Source organism: Crocodylus porosus, unplaced genomic scaffold (genome assembly GCF_001723895.1).
Source record: "Crocodylus porosus isolate Cpor-Errol unplaced genomic scaffold, CroPor_comp1, whole genome shotgun sequence".
Classification (NCBI taxonomy): Eukaryota; Metazoa; Chordata; order Crocodylia; family Crocodylidae; genus Crocodylus; species Crocodylus porosus.
In genome coordinates this window covers 22,272,714-22,284,573 of record NW_017728907.1, presented here as the reverse complement: position 1 = coordinate 22,284,573, position 11,860 = coordinate 22,272,714, and the positions used below count along the sequence as shown (strand labels likewise).

The following is an 11,860-nucleotide window of genomic DNA, read 5'->3' as shown; positions in this document are numbered from 1 at the left end:
CTCATCTATAATTGATCAAGTACAAAATGTTGGGGTATTTTTAATGAAAATAGGGTATCGGGCCTTGGTTCAGGAACCAATCCCCCATTTATAATACTGTTTCTTATGAGAATATTAGTTCCGAGTTACAAAGTTTTGACTTAAGACGTGGACTGCCTGTATTACACAAGACATGCTGATTTTTGATAGGAGAGAGGATGTTTCATTTAAGGTGGGACTCTACAACAGAACTGCAATTTGATTCTTGTTGAACCCATTTTCAAAAAAAATGGTGCTGGAATAATGCTAGGAATTTCAAAATCACTACCTTGATTAAAACATGCAGTAAGCTAGGTAACAAAAATGTTAAAATATCTGAAGTTAGAATTATGAAAAGCAGCTTAAGTTCAGTGCCTTTTTCAAATTAATCATAACTCCTCCTATGTTATTCCCCAGGCTAGCCGCTTAATTTAATCTTTCTAAAGGAGGGCCCAGCAACCTTTTGACCCTGCAAACCACCCTTTGTGACCCCGCAGACCACAAATCTCTCCCTCTCTGCTCCCCCGCCCCAAAAACACCCAGCTGCCTACACTTACCCTTGCCACTAATCTCCACTCCCTCTGTAGAGAGTGTAAGTGTAGGTACAATGGACCAGCAGGTTCCACAGCAGAGGGAAATAGTGCAGAGGAGATGGGCAAGACAACCCAGTACTGTGCCACCAATCTCTGGTGCCAGATTGGACCCCTACGGGATGCATCTGGCCCCTTGTTCTAAATATAAATTTGATATACAAGATCCAGTCACAGAATTAAAACAAAAAAAAAGAAAAAAGAAAACATTAGAAGCCTTATCTCATTAGGAACACTGTGCCACTTCCATAGCAAAGTGCTTCCACTGAAAGCGTAAAATGCTGCCAAAGGATAATTGTTTGGCTTTTAACAGGAATGGTTGCATATACTGAAAAGGATAGGGTTTTATCATTTTTAGATGGATTTCTCCCCTGCTTTCCTCATCCTTATGCATTAAACAACTGATCAAGTGCACTGTGGGAGCTTATCTGTTCTGAAGCATAGAACATAAGCAACAACTAGAAGCAGCATACTAAATTTAGCAAGTGACCATGTTACTAGAAGGACCTACATGCATTCAGCATAAAGGCAAAGACACAAGGCAAAATATTCGTACAGAAAACATGTATTCCACACTCACCTGTGTGTAGAACCCACTAGCTGCCTCTAGGAACAACGAAAGGTTTGCCTGAACTTCACTCCGGTTTGGATTTGCTCGGTTTTTTGCCTGACCCTGTAGTGTTGTGATCTGATTCTTAAAGGCATGATTCCAGCTGTGAACAAAGCACAGTTTTATTTGTTCCAACAGTGACTCACAGGCAGAAGCAAGTCCTGTACACAATGGGAAAGAACTGTTTAATTACAGTGCACTAGGCACAGAAGCCACAGTGCTCTACTTAAACTCTACTGCCTTACTTATTCTGCCTATTGTTAAAATGGAACGTGTGGTGGAAACAAGTCAAATACATGTAGACATGCATCTTTTTCCAACATTTCTCAGCTGTTGCAACCCTTCCACCCAAATATTGAAGGGCAAAACCTAAGTGGAGAGGATGAAGCCCAGCATGACTTTCTGTGGATCCTAAAAAAAAGGTTGTGCTGAATGCCTCAAGTAAGATAACACACCTGGTACACTATCCCTAATCTCTGGTAGAGAATCTTTGCCCTTAAAAGAGTAGTATGTGTTGATAAGTCTGGTGATACTTTATTACCACCCTCCTAGATGCCAAGGATGGTGGTGTTAGTGGTACTTCTTTTCTGCCCTACCTTTCCTTGATGGTAAAAGGTGAAAATAAGTCTCTTCCCCCTCTCCCTTCAAACTCACAACTGATGGGAGCACACTAACACCATCCTTGCCCACACTGCAGGAGAATCTTGGTCAATGATGCTTGCCTCTGCTGCAGGGAGAGTGCTAGTAACAGGACTGCTTTTAGGTTATGAATAAGTATCCTGCTCATGGGCTTCAGAGGGAGGAGAGTATGTTGAACTCTCAGACATAAGCAGCATCGTCCATTTGTAATTGAAAGCTGACATTAGTGAGGAGGAAACAGTGTTTAGGTCTGGCTCAGTATCTACTATTTTGAGCTCTCTCTTCACGCATGGTTTTCAGCTGGAGCTAGATTTCACACACTGAGCTCAGGGGAGCTACCTTTTAATTTCTGAGGCTAAGTCCCCAAAGCCTTTTCCATGACAAAAGCAAATGTCAGAGCCTACCACAGAGCAGCTCCAGAGGGAAAAAAATGATTGTTCACTTGTCTGACTAAAACACCTGACTTGCAGGTTAAACGGTCAAACATTTTGGGGGGGACCTCACTAAGAAATATATTAGGAAACCTGTGCAACAAGTGAACACTTTCTCCAAAATTAATCAGTTTCATACATGAAATGCACGTTTCGAGGCCATGAATATATACTGCAGATACTCACTGAAGCACACAAGCTTATTTACAAACCTTTTTACCCTTCATCCAAGTACTTACCCATAGCATACAGTTTCCCCCAGAGCACTAAGTATAAACACTATTTCACAGCCCATTCCCCTACACTCTTTTTATTCCTTAAATATTTCTTAAATAATCATATACTAATCTTAAAGTCAAGCTTCCACTTTTGAAGAAAATGAGAGCCTTTTTAACATATTACACCCATTCTTTCATAAATATTGGAAGCTTCCCTGCTTCTCTACCCAAACATATGTGCCTTTATTAAAACACTTACAGGTCTTGTTCTACTTTCTTATCCAACGCATATTCCAGATCAGTTACTAGCATTTTCTGGTATAAGTCCTGCAAAGCTTGCCGGGATGTCCAGACTTCAGCTGGACCCAGCTTCGAATCTATAACAAAGAAAGAAAAACCAAGAACAAAAAGATATACTGTGGCCAAGTACACAGAAGAGAATCAATTAAATTTATTTTCTCCACTGTCAAAATACATGAACCACCGGTGAACTAGAGAAAAATGTGCAGGCTTTGGCTTGTTCTGTTGTAACAAGCCACTAGAAATCTGAAAGCTGCATAATAAGTGAATATAGCAAATAAAATCAAACTACCTTATCTGACTTCAATAATAATAAACATGCTGCTCAGATCCTGCAGCAGCCAGAAGGTAGTATTATAAGGCAAACTGTGACACTGACAGACTGCCTTTTGCACACTTACCAGACAGTGTTTAGATCAACTTGTTCAACTAAGTTGCTAGAAACTGGAAAGGGACTTTTACATCTTTTTATTGAGAATATGAGTTATTTCTTTGAAAATAATTATCTGACCAACCAATAATCCTGGATGTATGAGATGTACACAGACATAATCCCTTCTTCCAACAGGAAGACAAGACTGAATTCAGACCACCCACTGGGAAAACAGAAGAGAAAAGTCCTGCTCTTTTGTCCCAAGTGTTTTGTGTATTACTTGTGAAGTCTGATTCTGGCAGAAAGCATAGCTAATTGCAACAAAGCTCTGTTTATCCATATCTGCAGGACAAACATTTATCATGACAACATTTGTATACTAAAACTGAAAAACATTTCATGAAGAGCATGAAGAAAAATGGGTCTAAAATGTTATTCACTGTACTAACTATAAAATAAAAACAAATTACCTGTCATGTCAGCCTTCAGGACTTCTGCCTGCCTGCAAGATAAAAAGGATAAGATATTAGAAGCAAGTTACACTAAATTACATTGTTTTCAGACTATGGAATAAGCCCTTGCCCAGGTCCTTAGAGCCTGTCAAAGCAGTGAAGTTAGGATATATAAGGTTTGAATTTTAGCTACTACTGTTTAATACCCCAACAAAACCTAGAGAAAGTAGCTTTTTTGGGTTGACTCAAACTCTTTCTAAAAACAGCATAAACTGAACAACAAAGAATATCCCCCTTATACCAAAACAGGCACGTCCAGACGTACTTGAACATTTGGATCCCTGGTGATAACTAGCAGTAGTGCACCTTGCGCCACTGCTACTTGTCCCCAGGGAATGCCTGTGCCACGCATGCTTTGGTGTGCAGCAAGTTACCCCAGGGGCAGTAGGGAAGGCTGGGGCCAGCACTGTGCTGGCCCCAGCAGCCTTACCTGGGGACCTCCCAGGGCTGGAACTGCAGGGTGGAACCTGGCCAGCAGCCACAGCTCTGGGTGGTTTGGCTCAGCTTTTCAGCAGCACACTCCACCTGAGTGTGTGTGCTGCTCTGTTTTTGTTTGGTTTTTTTTTTACCCCTGCATCCAGGAGTAAAAAAAAAAAAAACCAAACAAACCAAAACAAACCATGGAAAAAAATAAAACAAACTGAAGCAGCACAGAAAACACCTGACTGAGTGGTAGGTGGCACCGCAAACATGTTTGCGGCACCACATACTGCACGGCCACGCTCGTCTGGATGCACCCAACATGTTTATGCACATAGCATATAATACCAGTGTAGCAGTGCTGCTCAAACTTTTTCCCCAGCAGCCTGGATGGGCAGTGCCCCATTCATCCACAGGCTGGATTTCACCAATGGTCCCAATCCAGCACCAGAGTAGATACGATAGACACCAACCAGCCATGGAAAGGGGGGGGCGCAGGGCAACTCAGCTGCAACTTGATCCCACAGGGAAAAGGGGACATAGCTTGGCCCCAAAAGGAAGAAGTATAGCCCAGTCTGGCCCCACAAGGAAAAAAGGGGTGTGGCCTGGCTCTATAGGGGGGGAAAAAAGGAGTACAGCTTGGCCCCAACCTGTCCAAGCCAGGGGTTAGGGGGTCGGGTTCAGTCTAGATCAAAATGCAGGGGAAGAGTTATGGCCCAACTGCAACCACCAGTATGGGGCTTGGTGTTTGGAAGTTCTACTGCCAAATTTCCCACTCCACGTGTGGCCAGATGCAAGGGCATGTGGGCCAGATGCAAGAGCTCCATGGCCCGGACCTGGCCCACGGGCCACAGCTTGAGCACCTCTTCAATATAATGAAGTTTACTTGCCTCTAATGGAAGTTTGAGATGGACACTAAACATTCCTATATAGGATGTGCCAGCCAATGGAACTCAGATGGGGGAAACTCCTCATAAGAGTCCCCATGAGGCACAATTTACTCATCTGCCTTATGGATGTTTTGGCTACTATGACACCAGAATGAATAAGTAGATGGAAACAGAACAATCTGCTGCAGGCTCAAAAGCAGGTCTCGAGAGCTGCGCTACTAGTTTCCTGACAGCAAGTTTGTCATTTTTGGGTGGTTATTGGTAAACCCTTCACTAATTTCTTAACTGTATCGTGCAAAAAGCACAATCTACCAATGCACAGAGGGTTGATATAGATGCTCTATCAAAGGCAGATCTATATGTTTCTCATTCCCTGTTTCATGAAGCTAGCTCATCTGAGATCACAATACTTTTGTTCAACTGAAACCCACTGCATTTTTACTTCCTTGCATGACTAAAGAATGAGCCACTCCACTTCATATACCATATTGTCATTTCATTATCTGCAACAACTGGTACTAGATTGTTCTGGATGTGAGGCAGAAGATTTGCTCAGTTAAAAGATATTTTTAGTTTCTTCTTGGTAACTCCAATGACTCTGAACTGTTAATTTGCTGAAGTGTGGTTCCCTTCCTTTCCCCCCACTAGAGGTGTCTGTGATAACGTTACTGATGAAAATAGAAGGTTTTATTGCCAAATAAATTCACCAGTCACAAATATCATTTCAAACAGGGGAGTAGAATATTTCAATGAAGCACAGATGTGAACTGTGAAAACAGATAAACCAACACTCGTGGCTTTTTCTTAAGCATTTGTAGAAATGGATAAATTAATTTACTAACATCTGACCTGTTTATCAAAGCAATAGGCAGCTTTCTTTCTCTTCAAAAGGCACTTCCCCATCCCCACCCCACCATACACAATTATATTAATATTATGACATCTATGTTTGATAGTCCGTGTCAATCTAATTTTAAGAGATGCCAAAACCTCCACATTTCTACCAACTGCATTCAACTTTTCTCTCCCCTATCAGGAGAAGTGGAATACCATGGACTAGAGACCCAGGGGAGGACAACCACCAGAGAATTTGGGGTACAGGACACGCAAAAGGAAAAAGCTCTTTGTAAAAGTAAATCATACTAGTTGGTATTTTGGCCAAGTAGCTTGACAAGTCATATATATATGCTGAAGCAGGGCAATTAAGGAAAGAGAAACCCCTGCTCATTTCCTCTCCCTTACCTGTGGGACAGCGTAAAGCCACACTGACTTGGGATGATGTGGCTGGAGTATTAAATATTGCACCATGGGAGATGCATGCCAGAAGTGCCAGCTGGGAAACTCCAGCTGCTGGGGAGACGCTCCCAGCCAGGGCCTGTCTCAGCCTGCATGCTGAGCCCTGCGGAGCCTGGGGCTCTGAAAGAGAGGAGCCCCAGCCCTGACTGACTGCAGGTAGGCTCTCTTCCCACAGGCGACATGAGCCACATATGGGAAGTGAGTCCTGGATTTGACTGGCTGTATGCACCTTGGGGCAGAGGTAAAAGGACACCAGAAATGACAGGAGGAGCTCTCGGACGACAGACTAAAGTGCATATGCCAGAAGGGGGTGAGAGATAGCCAGACTGCCCACATCTCTTTATTTTCATATTAGACAGACTGTTGGGAATTCCAGGTACGAGTTCAGGGAAATACTGTTAGGACACTCCAAGGCTGGCATGACAATCAGAGTACAAGCAACGCAGCGACTAGAACCCAGGTCTGGTGTGACCAAAGAACCATACAGAGGATTGTGGCAGGAGTGTAGGAGCTCCCAATCTGGACCCTATAAAGGTCTTGCCAAATGGTATTCAGGAATGCAGCGAGTCTCCTAAGGGACTGCCCCAACTGGGTGAGCCATTATCTCCTGCTGAGGCAGAATTCTATAGACTTCTTCCATCAAGTCATGGTGGGTGACTGCCTCAGCTGGGAACAGTTCTTCCCAGAGAGGGCAACAGGAAGGACAACAAGGCCATAACGCCAGCGTTGTCACATACGCGTATAAATACACACACTTGCACATCAATCTATTTATCTGAATCGCCTGACTCACCTATCATAGCCTGAACTAAGGACTATAGAACTTCCCTGAATCAAGATGTGGTTCAAATCCAATAGCTGTAACCGAACTCTAGAAACACATTCTAAAAACAAAAACAAAAACAAAAAAATCACCCAATCCTCACTGGCAGGCAAGGTTCTTCAAGGAGATGCGATATCTTTTATCAGACCAACTAAGTAGTTAGGGAAAAGGTCTTAGCAAGCAAGCTTTCCGGCACATTCACCCTTCTTCAGGCATAGGGATTTTCTGCTAGTCTGAGACTCCAAGGAATGAGACGAGGACAGGATGTCAGTGAGAATGTAAATAAGTAGAAATTAGGAAAACAAAAAAGTAAAGCAGGGAGGGGAGAAAACAGCAAGGGGAAAAAAGGCAAAGGTGAGTAAGGGTGACATCCAGTCACACTTCTAGCTTTTCTCATTCCTTGGAGTCACAGAACAGCAGAGACTTCCTAGGGCTGAAGAAGGGCAATTGCACCCAAAAGCTTGCTAAGAACCTTTTTCCCCCAACAACTCAGTTGGTTTAATAAAAGAATCACATTTACTCAAAGAACCTTGCCTGCCTATATCCTTAGACCAACACAGCTACAACCAAAAATCCAGTCCTCATTCAAATTTCAGAATCCATCACAACCCTTGTTAAGTTGCTCCAGTAGTTATCTACCATCAGTATTAAATTTGTGAATTATGGAGGCCAGAACTGTACATGGTACAACAACAGTGATACAAGAATTCCTAGTGTACGAACAGCTTTCATTATGGTCCTGAATTCCAGTCCTGGGGTCGAGAGCAAAACCATCCACACAGCACTTGTTGCCCAGGGCTATAAGAGATAGATAGCGGCCTTTCCATCATGGGTACAAATCTCTTGGACGTCCTCAATCCTTGAGACTTCAGGACCAGAGCCTCCAAGTATTAAAACCCACATTATGTTCTGGTAGTCCTTGAATGCCCCGAAGACAGCATGCTGCAGACAGGACTTCCAGACACAGTGAATGCAGAGAAGGACCCTGGAAGAACCATAGCAGTGCAACTGGCATAACCTTCCCCCTTAGACAAATTTTCAAATCGTTCTTACTGTGCGTGCCAGTATGTAGGCAGAATGTTTCTGAACCACCAGGGTCCCAAATTAAAAGCCGCAATCATGTGTCTATGTGAAAAAATACCCATTTCTCATCTATTTGTAGATTTTTTTTGTCATTGCAGTTTCACAGCATCTAAGGAAAAATCACGAGACTTACTGGCTTATCTTTGATGGCTTAATACCTAGAAAAACTTAACTGATGCTTAATGGCACTCAGTGTCTTCACTCATTTCCATTAGTCAGTCTTCACCAAAATAAGTCAATAACACTTACTGATACTTAATGGCTACATACTCATTAATAAACAACATATACATAACTAACAAAATGAAACACTAGTACAGCATACTTTACCTCACGTTTGACTGAAACTTAATATGAAAATATGATCTACCCATTTTGGAACATCATGTTTCATGGACTAACATTTAGATTAAATCTATTCCTTTAAAGTTAAATCCTTTGTCCTTGCCATAATTCAATCTGCCTTTAGTACATAGGTCCAAAATAAAAAGCTTGTAAAAAGGCAACCCCCCCACCCCAAAAAAACCCCAACCTTCAATTTCTGTATATTCAAAGTCGTAACAGGTCTTTCTATACTTTCTAGAAGACAAGTAAATTAGTATATGACTAGTATTACCAAAATTAATACATTGGTCATTGAAACAGTGACTTTTTCCTCCCAGATTTCTCTTGTTCATTCTTTGAAAAGACTTTGATTCTTTTGTGATTAGAGACTCCTACTGGACATTCACTGGAGCTAAGCAGAAAGATGCAAGAGTTTCTTACTGAAATTGTCTCAACTTCCTTGAAAATTAGAGAGCAATTTTATTTCAGATCAGTTAACTGTTGAATGTCTTTGTCCACACATTTTCTTGCAACTTCAAGCTAAATTTGCATCATAACTTACTGATGAAAAAGAAATCGTTTGCCACCAAACTTGATATGGGCATTTCCTAGTAGTGCTGGTAATTAAGAAGCGTTGTGTGAAAGCTTTACATATCTTCAGGTTGACCTCAAGAAGTTCACAGGCCTGAATTTGTTAAATATTGAACAGTTTCAAAATATAAAGACAGGCTTTGTCCATCTGGGGGAGATCAAAGTTCAAGCGCATTTATAGAGTTAATTGTTAATTTATCTATGTGTTCTTGTTTAATGTTTCCAATTTTAAAACATTTTAGTTCAGCTTCTGATTAAATAAAAATAGATTTCACAAATCAATTCATTAAAAATATTTCAATATCTATTTAAAGTAATTCTCAATTTACCCAAGTAATTTTAAAACTTACTCCAAAGCCTTACCACAGAACATTTAAAACCTTATTTTAAAAAGGGCTTCCCTTGCAAGCTGCATCTTTCCTGTTCTTGAGAACTTGCCAGTATAAAAAGTCTTATTTTACTGCAATCCCAGGAGAGTATGCAGGTACTAAACTTCAGTTTTAGAAAAAATAACTTATTTACCAGGCTCAGAAAGCAAGATGTTAAGTTCTATCACCCCAATTATTTTATTTTTATGCTTTACAATTGACGATTAAGTTTTAAATTGAAGTATAAATAAAAAAACCCCAACTATCTGGTTTTCCTTATTTTAGAGGAAATAGAAGGTAGCTGCCTCAAGGTTTTAGGGGTTTAAAATTATAAAAAATGTAAGGCTGAGAGAGACCTCCAGAGATTACCTATTCCATTTCTGTACACCATGGCAAAGTGAGTGAGTATATCTAGACAACACTTGGCAGAGAAAGTCTAACTCGTTCCCAACATGCTTTAATGAAGGAGATACGACAAGCTCTTTAGATAGCCTGTTCCATTGCTCAAGTGTGCTTCTAGTTAGGGAAAAGTTACTTTATATAACCTAAATCTGAGACAACTCAGAATTTAAGACAGCTCCCCAATAACTAAATTCTAGACATGGAAAAGTTATACATTTTAGACATGGAAAATGTTAACAAATCTAATTATTGGAGGGTCGTCTCAGATACAAGGTCTGTTTTACCCTCTGGACTTTCTTCAGTTACCAGTAATTGAATAGAACTATGTTCTTTTTACAATTACAATGTCCTTCACTTCCACATGTACCCAATAAGTACATAATTTGCTGAACTACATAATACAAAAGATTTTTTTTTTTTACCTACTACTTACATTGTAGTGAGTATTGGTTATCAGCATATTGTTTAAGTGTATAAACTGCTTAAATGCATAGGAAGTATTCCTACTTTGTAATGCTACTGCCTATTTTTTAATGCCGCCCTCTAACTACACAATTGCTTAAACCAGTGATGCTCAACTTCCAGCACACAGTGCCATGTCACCTGTATTCTGGAGCTCCAACAGGTTCTAATATTTGGCAGTGGAGGAACAGTAGGGGTGGGGGGTGAGAAACAGGACACAGATGGAACAATATACAGTAGAATCTTTGTTATCTGGCATCCCCAGGGTAAGAGGATTGCCAGTTATGTAAAAATTCAGGTTATCTGAAATAATCCAGTTTTCAGATAAAGGTGAGGGGAAGGGTGCAGAAGGGGAGGGTAAACCTCATATGACTCGTCATACTACAGCCCCCCCCTCCCCCAACTACTACACAGAACACATCAACCAAGAAAGTTTTGTCCTCTCTGCCAATTACACAACCTAATGTGATGGCAAGAAAAAAAAGTGTTCTGAAACTCATTTGATACCTGTACTATAGGTTTCAAATCAGAATTCAGTTGATGTTTCACAATTCATTTGTAGAGTTTATTATTTGGGGTTTATACCGATTTAAGACCGATTTAAAAAATAGGACTAAATCAGTAAGCAAACAAACTTGATTCAAATAATCAGGTTTATTTAGATTTGGTAGCATTTGGATTTTGCAGCTACTTGGCTAGGAGGTAAATCTCAGAGACTGGCAGCCATTAAACATGTTTACACCTAAATATAACCTAAACTTGCTGCTACCCAGGAGGGTACAGCGTGTCTATACATAGTTATTTGTGCAACTGCATACCTTAATAAAAAGTAAATAAGAATATGAATGCATTATGTTAAAAAAAAACCTCAGAGGTTTCATCTACTTGCATCAGTTTTTACTTGTTGATTTATGTAAAGTTGTATTTGTTTAAAAACTGAAACTTAACTGAAAAGCAAAAAATCTGCATTTGCAACGTGTTTTATTAGTCAAATAAAAATACCTGAAATATGCTACATACACAAGAAAAGTAATTAAGTGCACTTTGCATTAAAACAAACTTACTAAATCAAGTATTTTCTAAAGCTCACAAACTGAAGTAGTGCTGACCAGAAAAAGTATCCTTTAAGTTATTTTAGAGCTAATGGATCTCTGTAGATTACTCATAGTTTCTATTCATAAACTGGAAAAGGAATAGCTAGTTCGCTTACTTTTTCAAATTCCAGTTGGTTTCTACACTTTGAATGAGCCAGTTATGGAACTGAACTAAATTAAAACAAATTAGTTCCCTCCAGAGGTGCAGAGAGCATCTGCTATCAAAAAAAAAAAAAAAAGCAGATCTTACATGCAATAGAATAGGTATAGGTGGGTCAAGAGTGGACTCCAAAGAAATAATTGTTTGGCAGGAGTGGGGAAGAACACACATATACAGCCAACCACCTTGTGAAGTTCAAGGCATGTCTGAAGCATTTATTAAATGACTATCCCAAAGGATCTGTAGATAAAGTAGG

At 40.3% G+C, this 11,860-nt stretch overlaps 1 protein-coding gene across 2 annotated transcripts in view; it reads right to left on the bottom strand.

The window, feature by feature from the left end:
* Positions 1 to 11,860, bottom strand: part of SMG7 (SMG7, nonsense mediated mRNA decay factor) — an 85,391-nt gene that overhangs the window by 52,093 nt on the left and 21,438 nt on the right. For both annotated transcript variants that reach the window (XM_019530969.1, XM_019530970.1), the window contains exons 2-4: positions 3,650 to 3,681; positions 2,766 to 2,883; positions 1,189 to 1,321 (exon numbers count right to left, since the gene is read on the bottom strand). In XM_019530969.1, coding sequence (XP_019386514.1) covers positions 1,189 to 1,321; positions 2,766 to 2,883; positions 3,650 to 3,681 — 283 coding nt within the window. The remainder of the gene's footprint in view (positions 1 to 1,188; positions 1,322 to 2,765; positions 2,884 to 3,649; positions 3,682 to 11,860) is intronic.